This window comes from Schistocerca piceifrons, chromosome 8 (assembly GCF_021461385.2).
Source record: "Schistocerca piceifrons isolate TAMUIC-IGC-003096 chromosome 8, iqSchPice1.1, whole genome shotgun sequence".
In the NCBI taxonomy this organism is placed as follows: Eukaryota; Metazoa; Arthropoda; class Insecta; order Orthoptera; family Acrididae; genus Schistocerca; species Schistocerca piceifrons.
Genome location: NC_060145.1, coordinates 424982121 through 424999697, shown reverse-complemented (window position 1 = coordinate 424999697; position 17577 = coordinate 424982121). Strand labels below are relative to the sequence as shown.

The 17577-nt window shown below is 38.1% G+C and overlaps 1 protein-coding gene across 5 annotated transcripts in view; it reads right to left on the bottom strand.

The window, feature by feature from the left end:
* The window catches only part of LOC124711167 (protein piccolo-like), a 305632-nt gene that overhangs the window by 75976 nt on the left and 212079 nt on the right, over positions 1-17577 (bottom strand). For 3 of the 5 annotated variants that reach the window (XM_047241089.1, XM_047241087.1, XM_047241090.1), the window contains 4 exons: positions 17041-17152; positions 14518-14733; positions 11491-11655; positions 4242-4418 (listed from right to left, as the gene is read on the bottom strand). In XM_047241089.1, the coding sequence (XP_047097045.1) occupies positions 4242-4418; positions 11491-11655; positions 14518-14733; positions 17041-17152 (670 nt within the window). The remainder of the gene's footprint in view (positions 1-4241; positions 4419-11490; positions 11656-14517; positions 14734-17040; positions 17153-17577) is intronic. The other 2 variants (XM_047241088.1, XM_047241091.1) reach the window with 1 other exon arrangement.

Sequence of the window (17577 nt, the reverse complement as noted above, 5' to 3'; positions counted from 1 at the left end):
GTATCTCGAGGAAGAAGGGAGATATTCTGCCCTCAACTTTATATACAATTTTGATATGTTGGATATCTTTCATACACAATAACGTATTTCCTAAATAAAACTATTCTCAACATCTATGCAATGTGATTTACCTCTGCAAACTACTAAAAATGTCATTTACTTAGTTATGTGCAGCACAGTAACTATGATGAATAACAAAAAGAAATTCAGTCCTTTTTCTAGTAAAGATATGAAGCTGTAAGATATGAAAGAACCAAATATTTTCATCACATAGTGTCCTTAAAATCGGATGGTAAGTATTTCACATCAGCTAGTATATCTGCTCCAGTGCTGACTGATAGAGACTCACAGCTGTCACTGTCCCTGTCACACATGCTGCAGTGACAAGATTACAACGCTTTTGAACTCAAATGTAGCCAGCTGTGGCAGAAGACCAGAACAGGCATGGTTGTTGTCAACCTATTTCACCTCCATAACTGTATCAGTCATATTGTTTTGACACCCAGGGCTGTCACACGCTATCACTTCTGTAGCTTATGTAGGACATGGCCTAAGGTGAGTGGCACTTGATTTAAAAGATGAGACATACATAAAGTTTGACCAGATGGCTCAATTAGAAGAACACTGCTTGTGAAAGATAAGGTAGTTGTGCAAATTCAATTACTGGTTAGAATTAATGTAAGGTTAGGATATGATGACCAGACACCAAGTCCTTGAGCTGAAGTTCTGGTGGATAACAAGACAATCTAAATCTGGAAGGCTAGACAGGGATTTCTGCCACCATTCTTCCCGATCCCTTAATCACTTCACTTGGAATAGGCTGGTCCAGAAGGAATCATGACGCAAAAATGACCAGTTACATACTACATATTCCCAACACACTATCAGTTGGAGTAACGTCCGATATAATCAGAAAAAAAAGTTTTAGTCTATAATCACAATTTATTTATTTTGCCTACTGACTACCAGTTTCAGTACACAGTATCACCCCCAGGCCATCCTATCTCCCCAACATTTAATCTTTGACTACACTTGCAATGTTTTATCAGTTTCTTCCTCCACTATGCCTATTACTTTGCTCCTTCCTTTTGCCTTCTTCCCTTCTTCCCTTTCCACCTTCCATGACATAACCCATGATGATGATATAATAGACAAATGTATGGTATTCAGTCCAGTGTGCCCCATTGTTTACTAGGTTTTAAATGATTGGTCTAAAGACTGTTTTTAAGATGATAGGGGTATCATCATTTATAGACATACAGCACAGCCTAGCTCAGAACGTAACAATCAGATTAAGGAGGCATAATAGAATAACATTCAAAGCTGAGCACATTCGTATGAATTAGCTTGTGGTCCTATGTGGTCTGCCAATAACAAACCGCATCAATGTAGCCTTTCATAACTGTCTGTAACCTACAGTAAGTGGTTATCACTGAGGCGACTGTTCGATGAACTGCAACATGGTGGAAGGTACAATGCCAAGAGCACCAATGTACACATGAACACTGCTTGAATGAACATGGAACTGAAGATGTGGCCAAAGATAGACAACAGTCTGTTGAGGAGCAATACAAGTCACATTGCGTCACTATTCCCTCTGGATGCTCAATTTTGTTTCAATAAAAATAATTTTGGGTTTTTAATATGTAACGCTATTATTTTGATACTTACTCAATTAAAATATTAATGGTCAAATTTATTTTTAATAGTGATTCGAATCTTATACAATGTGTAAATGTAAACATGTCTACATGGATTTTCTCTCGTGTCTTATTACAGTAGGGACTGTTTTGTTCACTTTTTTATTATATAGCTTCATAATTTCATATTTTATGGTGTTTTTATATATATTTTACATTGTGGCTTTTTTAAGTTGTGAAATATGAAACACTGTACATAGGACGCACTTTTAATCACTACAAACTGTAATTTGCATCTATCTAATAGTTTTAGTATTTAACACACCTACTTGGGAAGAAAGTGTCATGACTATGTGCCAGGGATAGGGGATACTTAACAGTTTGCACTGTAACCCACACATTTGCTATCACAGAGAAAAAATATTTTGTAAATTTCTGAAGCAGCATGCAGGGACTAGATGGCAGTCTGACAAGACCGCCATGCGCAGTATCAGGAGGTGAGGATCGGAAAAAAAGAGAGGAGCAGGGAAAGGGAAACAACAGGCAGGTGCACTGGCAAAGGGCAGCATACAATGAGGGTGATGGGACATGGAAAGGGAGAAAGTGCTATTACTGACAGCAGAAAGTGTTGGGTGGAGGTGTGGCAACAGTAGAATACCACAGGTTGATGCCAGAATGGCTCTGGGGATAGAGAATGCATTGCAAGGATAACTGCCATATGCACAGCTCAGAAAGGCTGGTCGTAGAGACGGGCAGGATCCAGATGGCTCGGGTTGTGAAGCAGCCACTGAAATCAAACATGTTATGTTTAGCTGCACTTTGTGCCATAGGGTGGCAGGTTGTGAAGCAGCCATTGAAATCAAACATGTTATGTTCAGCTACACTTTGTGCCATAGGGTGCTCCACTTTGCTCTAGGCACAAATTTAGCAGTGGCTGCTCAGTGATTGCAGCAGAGCTGGTACCCATCAAGATGGTTTTCAAAAGCAGCTCAGCCATAGATGGGATAGCCTGCGATAGGACTGGAATAGGAAGTGCTGGGTGGGTAGATTGGGCATGTTTTGCACCTGGGTCTTCCACAGGGATATGATCCCAACGGCAAGGGGTTGGGCCTGGAAGTGGCACAGGGATGAATTAGGATGCTGTGGTGGTTGAGTGGGTGACAGAAAACCACTTTATGAGGGGTAAGAAGGATCTTGGTAGGATGTCCCTTGTTTCAGGGCGTGATGATAGATAATCAAAGCCCTGACAAAGGATGTGTCAATGGAACCATCACAGAGGAGAAGGTCAACACCCAAGAAGGTCAGGTGAAGCAGATGGGAGAGAAGACACTGCACCTGACAGTGACAAAGGTGGACATGTTTGCAATGGGCTTTTGGGTGTGGTGGGAGGATTGGGCATGTGTGGAGAAATGGCATGGGAAATATGTCTGTGGACTAGGTCCGAGAGGGGAGGGGCGGGATAGTGCCTGTCTGTGAAGGCCTCGGTGAGACTTTTAGCATACTGGGAAAGGGAGTTTTGACACTGCACATATGTCACCCCAGGTGGCCAGGATATAAGGGAGGAATTTTTTGGTGTGTAAGGGACAGCTGCTGTTGAAATGCAGGTGGTTCATAGGATGAATGTGGACAGTAGTGTGGGTGGAACCAACAGAGAGGAGGAGGTCAACATCTAGGGAGGTGGCTTGCTGGGCTGAGGAGGACCAGATGAAGCAGATGGGAAAGAAGACACTCATCAGGCTGCCAACCAGTCCCTACATGCCCTGCCAGACAGTACTCCTCTCCCACCCACCCGTATCCTGTTATCCCTCCCCCTTTTATGCCCCACTCCAGAATGCTATTCACATGACACGTCGCATTCCAGTCGGAGCTGCTGCTAGTAGCGGTCGCGCGCATGTGCGTGTGTTTTCTTTGTTGAAGGAGGTCAAAAACCTATGAAGTGTAACAGTTGTTTAGTTGGGCCTGTCAGCAACTAAATGGGTCATCTTTATGGTGAGTAGCAATCTACCCTCTTCCTAATGTTGTCGATATTACTGTATATCAAACAATCATGGTTTGCTAGGCAACAAAGCCAGTAATGATAAAATAAAAGCATTTCTTCCAACACAAAAGCAACTGATTGCGGTCATTTCTAATAATCTTTATTAATCAGTGTCATCATTTTCCACATCCATAATAGATAAGACCACATCCATAATAGATAAGACTTTTGTAAGTTTTAAAAAAGAAAACTAATTATTACATTAAGTAAGCAGTGGAAAAATGCCTAACAGTAATAAGAATAGAAATGGCAACATCTCAAAACACTTTCAGAAACTAAAAAGGCCAGAGAAGAATAAATGAGAGTTCACTTATGACAGTCATAAATTAATATGATGAATAAATGTGAATAAACCTCTGTGTGCTACTTGAACACAATCAACACACACGACATTTCAAGTAAAATTAAGTCTGGATATTACATATGTTCAGAAGCACATAGTTAAATCTAAACATTATCTGTTTTGTTTATGTTTAAACTATTTTATGTTCAACTTCCATTTTCAATATAAAGTATTACATTTTAATAGCAACAAAATTTTCAAACCAACATATTCAAAATACCTAGACTGTTGGGATCATAATAAGGTCCACGACTAGGTTCCATACTAAGAGTCCGCCTAATACGTTCAGCAGCTAGACGGTTTGTATAGAGGAACAATACTGGCATTCCACGTCCAAAATTTATCAGAACTTTTCGTAGCTCTGACTTTTCCATGGCCACCGTAACAACAGCAGAGTCTGAAACAGAAGATGAAAAATTTTCTATTTCCACATATATTTAGTGTGCTATAGGAAAATACAGTTACTCCTCTTTCCACACTGGTATTCTGATATCATTAACACTATTATAAAATGATGTCATAATGAATGAAAATTTAGTCCCTGTAAGAAAAATCAAAATGAGTGGACCCTCTTTGGTATATAAAGTGAAATTGGTTCTGAAAGGAATTTAAAAAGATAGTCTAAAGCATGTCTTCCATTAGTGGCACACCTGTAGGTACATATACGACACACTGAAAAAATGGTCTGTCAATATGGCTGGTGATTAAATAATTTCTTCATACTCTGTGTTGACAGTGCGTAATAGCACCTAGACACAAAAAAGACACACATTTAGTTCCACTGCTTAAGGAACTACATGTCGTCTAGTGGGCCCCTATTCAACATTTAATCTTATTAGAGAGGAAAGTGGCTACTCACCATATAGCGGAACCGCTAAGTCACGACAAACACAACAAAAAGATTCACACAATTATAGCTTTTGGCCATTAAGGCCTTTGTCAGCAGTACACACACACACACACACACACACACACACACACACGTCTGCAGTCTCAGGCAACTGAAACCATACTGCACGCAGCAGCACCAGTGCATGATGGGAATGGCAACTGGGTGGGGGTAAGGAGGAGGCTGGGGTGGGGAGGGAGAGGTATAGTATGGTGGGGGTGGTGGACAGAGAAGTGCTGCAGGTTAGACGGAGGGCAGGAGAGAAGGTGGGGTGGGGAGGGGGTAACTGGCAGAAAGGAGAGAAATATAAAGAAATTAAAGAGTGGGTGTGGCGGTGAAATGATGGCTGTGTAGTGCTGGAATGAGAACAGAGAGGGGGCTGGACGGATGAGGACAGTGATTAACGAAGGTTGAGGCCAGGAGGGTTACGGGAACGTAGGTTGTACTGCAGGGGAAGTTCCCACCTGCGCAATTCAGAAAAGCTGGTGATGGTGGGAAGGATCCATATGGCAAAGGCTGTGAATCAGTCATTGAGATGAGGGATATCATGTTTGGCAGCGTGTTCAGCAACAGGGTGGTCCACTTCTTTCTTGGCCACAGTTCGTCGGCGGCCATTCATGTGGACAGACAGCTTGTTGGTTGTCATGTCTACATAGAATGCATCAGAGTGGTTGCAGCTAAGCTTGTAAATCACATGACTGGTTTCACAGGGAGCCCTGCCTTTGATGGGATAGGTGATGCTAGTGACCGGACTGGAGTAGGTGGTGGTAGGAAGATGTATGGGACAGTTCTTGCATCTTGGTCTATTACAGTGGTATGAGCCATGAGTTAAGGGATTGGGAGCAGGGCTTGTGTAGGGATGGACGAGTATGTTGTGTAGGTTTGGTGGATGGCACAATACCACTGTAGGAGGGGTGGGAAGGATAGTGGGTGAGACATTTCTCATTTAAGGGCACAACAAAAGGTAACCAAACCCCTGGTGGAGAATGTAATTCAGTTGCTCCAGTCCCAGATGGTACAGAGTTACGAGGGGAATGCTCCTCTGTGGTCGGACTGTGGGAGGTGGTGGGAAACTGGAAAGATACGGCACAGGAGATTTGTTTTTGTACAAGGTTGGGAGAATAAGTACGATGTGAATGCTTCAGTGAGACCCTAGGTACATTTTGAGAGGGACTGCTCGTCATTGCAGATGCGACAACCACGAGTGGCCAGGCTGTACGGAAGGGACTTCTTGGTATGGAATGGGTGGCAGCTGTCGAAGTGGTGGTATTGCTAGTAGGTAGTACGTTTTATATGGATGGAGGTACTGATGTAACCATCCCATAAGTGGATGTCAACATCTAGGAAGTTGGCTTGTTGGGTTGAGTAGGACCAGGTCAAGCAAATGGGGAAGAAGTTGTTGAGGTTCTGGAGGAAAGTGGATAGAATGTCCTCACCTTCAATCCAGAAAGCAAAGATGTCATCAATGAATCTGAAACAGGTGAGGGGTTTAGGATTCTGGGCTTTTAGGAATGATTCCTCCAGATGGCCCATGAATAGGTTGGCATAGGATGGTGCCATTCGGGTGCCCATACCCGTACCAGGGATTTGTTTGTAGTTAATGCCTTCAAAGGCGAAGTAATTGTGAGTGAGGATATAGTTGTTACATTCCATCCTGGATTTTCCATTGTCCAACACTTAACCTTGTCATTTACTGCAACAGTTTTCAACAAAATAAACTCGGGAGGCAGTGGATGAGCAGTCTGTTCTGTTTGAGAATGTTGTGTGCATAGTTTGACACAATATAAATGGAACTGATGCTGCAAATGAGTGTACTTACCAGACATTTTCAATTAGTGGTTTTCATCTTCAAAGTGGGCCCCATTTGAGGATACACGGTTGGTTAGTTGGTCACATTCCACATATCATCTGAACTATTTCTTTATCGAAATGATGTAGGGTGAGTCTGTTTATAGGATATGTATCAGATTAGGTCAGTAGATTGTTACAGGCTGACCATTTACAAGTTCCTAAATGGCAACTGGCCTGAATTTAAGTGTGTGTGTGTGTGTGTGTGTGGGGAGGGGGGGGGGGGGGGGGGCGCGCCGCTCACGTATGTGTGTCCATTTGTTCTTCTCTCCTATATCCAACGAAGGACTCTCTATTAAAATCATGAGAATACTCGGGAAACTTAAGAAAAGACCTGCGGAAAAATAAAATCCCACTTTCATCTACTTCAGCTCTGATAGTTTAGTGTTAAACTGCTACGGAGCATCTGGTACTACATTTGTAGCTGACTGTCACGTTTTGGATGAGGTAGTTACCACTACGTATCATTCTATTGTGTGCAGTTTTGGATGCTCAACAACAAAACAAGCACTTTCAGTCTCTCTCTTGTACTATTTATGCAATGATTTTCAAAAAGGATAGCTATACTTATCCTGAGTTTGATATTAAATTTAGCAACTCAGAAAGTCAAGAAGAATGTGATGTCACCTCATTAGAGACTTAAAGTGACGACATTTCGTCAGTTAGATAACATGTACTCACCAGCGGCACGAGATCAGTACACCCATTGTGCTTCAGTGAACTCCTCCAGGACTTATGTTCACAGGATACTGTTATGAAATACATGACTACACTTCCCAGCTACATACAAACTAAAAAAATTACTCAAGTTTCAGGATATTTTAGTTAAAGTCCAGTGCACAAGTATACTCAGAATTATATTACTGGTGATCTTCAAAATTTGTAACTCATTATTTTGAGCTTTAAAAGCTGTTATTATGTGTCTGTATGTAATGTCACTCATTACAGGATGATTTCATTAATAAAAAAGTATTATTTTTTGAACATAATCTAAAAAAAGTTGTGAGGTTAAGGGATTAATGAACATATTTTTCAGTCCTACTCTTGCAGCTCTACTAAAAACTGTGTGTTTTTCAGCAAAAGAAAAAAGGTCAGCATTTTATATATGTATGCATTCGTTCTTTATGCTCTCTGAAGATTTTCTTTAATTTTTTGTTGCAAGAATACTTCTGCAGTAAACTATGGCCATGGAGTGTATGAAATGCGTACTATTGTAAAAATAATTTACCATAGTTGATTTTTCATATTTTATTTACTGCTACCGGTTTTGATCAATGGATCATTCTTGAACCATATCAAGCTATAATCATGCTATTACCAGCACATATATTGAATATAACTACCACTTGTGAGTGAGATGTGTGTGTGTGTGTGTGTGTGTGTGTGTGTGTGTGTGTGTGTGTGTGTGTGTTTTTCTATTTTAGAAGCAGGCCTTTTGCTTTTGAAGCAGGCCTTTTGCTTTTGAAGCAGGCCTTTTGCCTGAAATCTTAAATGTTCACTAGCCTTTTCATTGTGCTTGTGGCTCAATGCCTCTTCTATGTGATGAGTACATATAAATAAGTAATTTTTGGTTGTATTATTTTTTATGTACTTCTTGATAATTATTTTTCCAAATGTGATCTTTTGTTTCACCATATTTGTTAATGGTTGTTACGTTATCAATTTATGTGTAATGTGTAAAACAATTTGTGTGTTTGTTGTTAAATTTATATCTTTGATAAAAATCCATTTATATCTTGTGTAAAATTTGGGACTGTGTTTTGTTCTGAATACTCCGTCATTGATAAAACATATACCGATAACATCAACAAAATATTTATTTCTGAGTTCTGGTAATTTGTTTAAGATTTATTAGGAATATTTGCCAAATGTTTGTAGATTTCTATATCCTCAAAGATGTTCATGTAGCTTCCTTTTTCAGCTCTACAAAGAATACCGAGATCAGTACTTATGCCTATTGTAGAGTGTCAATTGTCTCCAAAATGCATTACTAAATGTAGAAAGGTTGCTTTCGCTTTTGTTCATGTGTTCTTTATATATTTTAGTAAATTTTCATCCTGTTTGTCAGACATAGAATACACCACAGTCACTCCATTTAGTTTTGTGCCACAATTCTTATTTTCTGTACTTTTGAGCTTTGTCTGTTCTGTGTTATGTTCATTCCAAGTTAATTCTCTGTGCAGAAGCTAATTTAAAATCAGTATTACGAAATGTGTTACTTTTTGAGAAAAATTGCTCGTGTATAGTAGCACCATGAACTTTTCTGTCTACTTCAGTTACTGTTATTTCCACAGTTACATTTGCACATCTGGCTCTAATTTTCTTTCTGTAGATTTTATTGATTGTATTAGAATTATAGCCCTTATTTCTGGCTACAGTTTAAATTGTATGCAACTGTGTCTTCATATTTTATGTATTAATGGAAACTCTAGTCACATTATGTAACATAGTGTGAAAACACAGTTTTGTGTGTTAGTTGGTGACATGTTGAGTTATATACCATGCAGCCACTTGTGGATGGTTTATGAAGTACGTCAAATTGATGGGCACAATTATCAATGGCTATTTTTATGTCTAAGAAGTTCATGATCATTTATATCATATTCAACAGTAAGTTTGATGCTGTTATCAGTTGTTAGTGAAATTCAATAATTTTGTCATTAGTTCGATTAAACAAAATGAGGGTATCATCTCCTGAACACTGGTAATAAGCAGGGACTCAAAAATGTAGCATTTATTTTTGGAAATTTTTTGTTTCTGAACGATTACACATGCAAATTTAAAAGGTTTTCACAATACATGACTGAAGACCAAACCTTAGTGCTTTGAAATAGACTGGGCAATTTGCAGATGTACGCTGTTAAACCATCCATACTGGCATGACATCGGAGCACTGAGTGCACTGATATGTTATGTCTACACATTTTTTTATTTTATATAAAAACAAAGATGAGGTGACTTACCGAACAAAAGCGCTGGCAGGTCGATAGACACACAAACAAACACAAACATACACACAAAATTCAAGCTTTCGCAACAAACTGTTGCTTCATCAGGAAAGAGGGAAGGAGAGGGGAAGACGAAAGGAAGTGGGTTTTTAGGGAGAGGGTAAGGAGTCATTCCAATCCCGGGAGCGGATTGGAATGACTCCTTACCCTCTCCCTAAAAACCCACTTCCTTTCGTCTTCCCCTCTCCTTCCCTCTTTCCTGATGAGGCAACAGTTTGTTGCGAAAGCTTGAATTTTGTGTGTATGTTTGTGTTTGTTTGTGTGTCTATCGACCTGCCAGCGCTTTTGTTCGGTAAGTCACCTCATCTTTGTTTTTATATATAATTTTTCCCACGTGGAATGTTTCCTTCCATTATATTGATATCATTTTTTTATTTTGTAATACATTCTTATGCAGATTAACTTTATAAATTGGGCTTCACAAGAGATTTGCAATACCACTAATGAAAAACTGAGTACACTGTCAGTATTTATATGCAAAAAATAAAGCTATTTCCAACTATCTCTGATAAAATAGATATCTCAATACAACAGTATTTACTAGGTAATTTTGTATGTCTGCATCTTGAAGCAGAATTCACATCTGTATTTGCATTTATTGCAAAATGTGAAATTCTCATGACCCCAGTAACAAGTGTTAATCAGTCTACTAATTCGTTCACTGAAAAACGTATTTTCTAAGTGGCCTAGAAAAATATTTGCAAGGGCTCTTGCAAGGCAGCTTCCCATAGCCAATCCAACATTCTGTTTGTATACCTCTCCTTGCAAAGTCAAGTAATTGTCTGGTAGCACTATTTCTTTCAAACTGATCAGTACATGTATTTCAGGTTGGTTAATCTTGTCAAGTTTTAGTAGGTTATTTCTTATGATGTTTATGGTTCCAACAGCTGGCACATTCGTGTACTGATGATATCTAATGACATGAATTTTCCATTTACTGGTATACTTGTATCTTCTGATTAATTTGGTCTGTGGTATTACAATGTAAGTAAAAATTACAATGAAACGAAAAATTAAACATTTATTTGTACATATTTAGATATATGTGCTGATAATAGCTTGATTGGCAAAAGGTACCACTAGAGAATGAGCTACTGGCACAAACCAGTGGGAGCAAATAAAATATATAAAAAATGCACCTCTAACAGATTATTATTAGAATAGCATGCATTTCATACCGTTTGTGATGGTTGTAGAACAGAGTCCACAAGAAATACTGGCACAAAATTAACCAATTTTGGTAAATCATTAAAAAAGCCTAAGCATCTAAAAAGATTACATGAGAAGCTAATTTCCGAAAAGTCAAGGCAACATCATTACCTTGCTCCCAAAACCCCCAGACCTTGTAGTAAGGAATATACTGAAAGGAATGTCATTCTCAGGATATTATTAAAATTAAACCTATTGTTTATAGTAGAGTTTAACATCTCATGACTATTTCAAATTTTACAGATCTCCTTTCAGCAATACACATGACAGACAGACTGTGACACTTCTCATAAAGTGTTTAACACATCTAATGAACACTGAAGTTACAAAAGTTAAGTGAAATGGGAATGCTTACTAGTTTTTCCCTTTCCTGCAGTTCAAAAGAAATAATTAACTGCTAAGTAATTCAGAATAGTCGCATGTAAAATTCATTACATTTTCTGCCAACACACTCACACCAAAACTTTAAAACTAATACAAAGAACAAAGCAACAAGAATAAAATGACACTCATACCATCAGTTAACGCTGGCACCTGAATCCTTATACCAGCTGATGACAACAGGACTCTGTCTTTAGGCACAACTTTGTAGTTCCCAATCCGAACTGTGCGGCAATCTAGGAGGGTATATGTGCCAACCATGCTACCATCCACAATACTCTGCATTTCACGCCCTCCACCTGATGAATACTTCACATTATTATTACTGTTTCACAATAAATACACAACAATATAAGTGACAAAAAAAAAAAAAAATGTAAAAGTATAATTCCTGGTTTTATCTCTGGAATGGAGATTACTACGGCACCTCTAACCGCACGACCATTCCACACGGCAGTTCTCCCTGGTCTCTGACTCAACCATACAGACCATCTAGATCTACCACTGACAAGCCACTTAAATGAACAAGTAGTGATACCTCCTATACTACCTGAAGAGATGACAGTACTTGAGCTAACTTTGTCATCCTTAGTACACGACTCTCAGTGCCCCTCACAACACACCCATTCACAGCAGCTTTCAATCACTTGATAGGTGGTTTCTGGCTGCTTTTTGAATCTCAACAAACTTATCCTGTGACTGAAAACAGCAATTACAATGGGGCTGATTTGTAACTAGTGCAGTGTCCCATAAGACAACACACAAAAAACTTTAAGTAAGCTTACAGATTCTCTAAATTTCTGAGTCTAGTTCTATTCAACAATTGAAGAAATTAACACCCGAAAAGAGACTTCTATTACAAAAGCAGAAAAACCTTGAATAAAAGTTACTGATTCCCTAAAGGTTTCTGAGGTTACAGTGACTAACAATCTCTAACATAGCTTTAACTTACGATAAATGCAGACAATTTAAACTCCTTTTGAAAGGGATAACTAAATGTAACACAATATGTTAGTTATAACATTTACAATAGTGATTGTAACCCATGTTACTTTATTATGAACTATTGTTATGCACAATACTCTTAACTTTTGAAAATTCTCAAAAACAAACTTTCTTTTGTGTAAATACAAAATGAAATATGGGGATGGTAGTTTCTGAGTGAGGATTCTATCATAAAGTTGCCAAGTTTACAACTGATGATGTTGTACAAATCTTTGCATGGCACTCTCAAATGTTTGCAAATTTACAATATATCACAATACATCCAAGTCTTTATACAATTACTAAAAGATTATTTGAAAACAACACAAACATTAAAATATTCCCTTACAGGAATGAATGATAAATATTCTACAGTTCTGAAAAATGTGAACAAATGGTTGGAAAGCAATCAAATACTAAAGAAATTACACACCTATTTAGCAACACAGGAAGATTTCTGGAATGTCTGATCACACTGTGCACAGGAACTAAGTGTAAATTTTGCAGCCTAGCAGACACAGTACTGATATTAACACAATTTTGTTTTTGTGACATTGGGTTCATTCTGCATAATAAAATTCGTGGTGACCTGATATGTGGAATAGTATTGTCTATACAACTTTTCAGTATTGTTTAAGGTGTTTCTTTAAAACAGATAAACTGGAACTTCATATTATTTTAAAATTGGAAGTACAATTTATTGTAACTTGAACACTACTGACTAAGTTTTGCTACACTTTCACTTTCACATACTACGACATCTAAGGAAATGTCTGGCTGTCAACCAATGAGTGCATGAAGACATTATTGGCAGCTGTGGATGTGTATACTGCACACCTTCCAAAATTGCACCTCCGACGACTGCAATGTAACTGAGAATATTTGTTGACAAAAGTTTCCCAATGCTATTGGCAAGGGATTTCAGATCGATTCCGTATTTTCCGGAAGGCTTTTGACACTGTACCACACAAGCGGCTCTTATTGAAATTGCGTGCTTATGGAATATCGTCTCAGTTATGTGACTGGATTTGTGATTTCCTGTCCAAGAGGTCACAGTTTGTAGTACCCAACGGAAATCCATCGTGTAAACTGGCGTTCCCAAAGGTAGTGTTGTATGCCCTTTGCTGTTCCTTAGCTATATAAATGATTTGGGAGACAATCTGAGCAGCCATCTTCCATTGTTTGCAGATGACGCTGTCGTTTATCGACTAATAAAGTCATCAGAAGATCAAAACAAACTGCAAAACGATTTAGAAAAAATATCTGAATGGTGCGAAAAGTGGCAGTTAACCCTGAATAACGAAAATTGTGAGGTCATCCACATGAGTGCTAAAAGGAACTCATTAAACTTCGGTTACACGATAAATCAGTCTAATCTAAAAGCTGTAAATTGAACTAAATACCTAGGTATTACAATTACGAAAAACTTAAATTGGAAGGAACACATAGAAAGTGTTGTGGGAAAGGCTAACCAAAGACTGCGTTTTATTGGCAGGACACTCAGAAAATGTGGCAGACCTACTAAGGAGACTGCCTACACTACGCTTGTCCGTCCTCTTTCAGAATACTGCTGCGCGGTGTGGGGTCCTTACCAGATGGCACTGACGGAGTATATCGAAAAAGTTCAAAGAAAGGCAGCACATTTTGTATTATCATGAAATATGGGAGAAAGTGTCACAGAAATGATGCAGAATTTGGGCTGGAAACGATTAAAAGAAAAATGTTTTTCGTTGCGACGGAATCTTCTCAAGAAATTCCAATCACCAACTTTCTCCTCCGAATGCAAAAATATTTTTTTGACACTGACCTACATAGGGAGGAACAATCACCATGATAAAATAAGGGAAATAAGAGCTCGTACGGAAAGATATGGGTGTTCATTTTTCCGCACGCTATACGAGATTGGAATAATAGATAATTGTGAAGGTGGTTCGATGAACCCTCTTGCCAGGCACTTAAGTGTGATTTGCAGAGTATCCATGCAGATGTAAACAAACTAAAATTAAATAATAAAAGTACGGTATCATGAAAGATCATGACCAAACAACAAGAGTATATTAACTAAGAGTGATACAGCAATACTTGGGCACAATGACAAAACCCTGAAAGATCTCGTCAATGTATACATCTAATACCTAGTATATTTGAAACAAACCATTAAAACAAATGGAACTCACCACAGACACTCTTGAGTTTGTTAATATCAGAGACCAGCTCATCTTCTTCATCTGAAAAGTTTGGTGGAGGTTCCTTTTTCAAAAGTGAACTAGAGAGATCACAATTCAAGTCAACAGCAGATCCCATCTGCACAGCAGATTGGCCAGATCCTCTCTGTGGCACCTCCCCTTCACAATGCCCACGCTCTTCCTCATCAGAGGAAAGCGTCAGGCACACTGTAACAACATCATTGCCATCATCATCGTCACCACCACCACCACCACCACAATTATTAAGCAACAACAAAAGAAAGGGTTGTATGAGATTGCAAAATTTTAAATGTGGGTAAAATAGAATGCAACATAAATCTATTTCAGTTAACTGCTTCTACAAACAAAAAAAATCTTTCAATTCCAAATACTTTCAAAAAAGTAACGTGAATAATATTTGACGTTATACCATCATCCGTAATGAGGGCAATCAATGTGTTTAAAATAGAATTCACTGACATGGCAAACTGTGGCAGCAGGTACGTAAATGTAACACCAACTCTCTCTCTCAAGCATTTGCAATCATAACTTTATTTCACAAGCAGGAACCGAAAATAAATGCAGATTGTATCTGATACAGTCAGGCAATTCATCTAATGTTAGGACTTCAAAACAAGAGATTAGAACATTTCAAAACCAATGCAGGAAAAAAAAGTGAGCATATATTAAGTTGTATCTCTATATTCCATTTTTGCATTAAATCTTTATTTTCTCACTGTCCAAAAAGTATCAACTGCAATTAAAAATCAACACGGGTCACAGATTACGCAAATCTACACGAGAGTTAGGGAAAGGAAAAGAATACAACTGATGAGAATTAAAACTTGTAAATAACAGTATTGAACCTTCAAGTTTTAACTGTCAAATGCTTTAAAATTACAAAAGAGACAGAAGGGCTGTCCATCACTTATTTACAGGGGGCTTACAGCAAAATATAGTGACACTAAATTGTGGAATTTTGTATCTGGAAAGAGTAGTTGGTCGGGAAAGATTGGAAAATGGTAGGAGCAAGGAGGAGAGTGAGGCAGAAGTTTGAGAAAGATACAGAAGCTACATCACTGCCAACTGGTAGAAAAATACGTACCTTGTGACAATAATTATTTAAACTATTTTTATTTCATAGTAATAGTCAACAAAATGTGGGCCAAGATTTGGTAGTCTGCAGCCTTTGACAGTAGAACTAAGAATTCCTTAGTACTTCAAGTAGTGAGAAATGATTTGGAGTTCATGTAGAAACAAAAGAAGGGAGCAACATATAACCACTACAGTGCTAACTTCAGTTTTCTGACATTTCTACTGCATTGCGAGTTGTTTTTACTAACAAAATGTGATTCTTTCTTTGTTTTGATATATCCTTCCAAATTAAGTCTTCCATGGTGATTACATGTCAGATTCGATTAGAATCGATTAGTATTATTCTTCCAAGGAGATGACCTGCAATTTGTACTTGCTTCACACATTACATTGGAACCATTCGTTGGGCACTATATATGTATTGATATGTAGTTTCAAATAAGACAAGGCTATTAAACATGCACTACCTGAACAGTTACATCTATAGTCTTTTCTCACTTACTAATATTTCCAAATTAGAATATATTTAGTGGCACGCAGCTGACCTTTTCTTGTACTGTGCCACAGCTATTGACTTAGGAAACATCAACAATGTCATGCCAAAAATGTTGGCACGTCTGTCATTACTGTCCCTACTTTGTGTCACATCCTTTACCTAATGAACTTTTACATATCTTTGTGTTGGCACGTCTGTCATTACTGTCCCTACTTTGTGTCACATCCTTTACCTTATGAACTTTTACATATCTTTGTGTTGTCTGCTGGCAAATGTAATTTGTTTGTTTACTTACACATGACATTAATTACTAGGGGGAGGGATGAGAAAAAAGAACAGAATTGTTTTAGAGTTTACCGTGGTAGAGGGACAATAAAATAGAAACTACTCAGCACCAATCAATCACAGCATGCATAATCAACTTGTGCACCAAATTGTCTTGCTTCTGCAATTCTCTGTGGGTTTGTACAACTGTAGTCATAAATTCTAAAATACCAGCTCTATTTCATGTTATATTACACTTGTGCTGTAACTCAACAGTTTTAATTCTATGTAACAGTTGCATTAAAACTGTCCTCAAAACTACATTTGATTTGAAAACAGCATTTCTATACTAAACATGGTCCTACTGAATGTGACACGTCAGTGCTTTCTTCCAACCTCCAAACCGACTTACCCAGCCATTTATAGGGTAACTACAGTTTAACATGGACTCTGAACTAATAATTTTTCAAATTAATAAGCTGCTGCCAGAGGTAGGGAGCAACGAAAATCCTTGCCTGGGTACAAAACAACAAACCTTTGGATGAATAGTCTGTCGCTTACCTACTGAGCCACTCTCAGTAGAGCTACAAATACAAAGCAGAATATTGAATTACGAATATTTTAACAAACAAAATTACTCTTGCAGTACAAAAACTTACCTGGTTCATCCACCAGTTTGGCTTGTTTCTTAACAGGCCTTTTTGATGATTTTTTGGCACCTGGTTTTGATACCTGTACTTCCCACTTTTTATATTTATCATGGAACTTCTTCTGAAAAGAAAAAAAAAGAAAACAGACAAATACATAAATTCTAACTGAAAATATCAAACAATTTAATAACTTCAAATGAGTAAAACAAATGTAAAATTTTGAATTTTAATTCATCTAATTCATCAGCTGCAGCTTCTGTCCAATGAATGAAAGTACATTTTCAAAGGATAGTTATTATATTACTGGTGACTTGAGGACTCTGCTGGCATGTGATCAGCTTGAGAATTATTTGTGTTTCTCCAAGCTATGAGATCCTGAAGCACTCAGGTCTGCACTAAGACTGCTGTGAGCAAAGCTCTGCTAAGCAAAAATGGCTCTAGCAAAAATGGCTCTGAGCACTATGGGACTTAACATCTGAGGTCATCAATCCTCTAGAACTTAGAACTACTTAAACCTAACTAACCAAAGGACATCACACACATCCA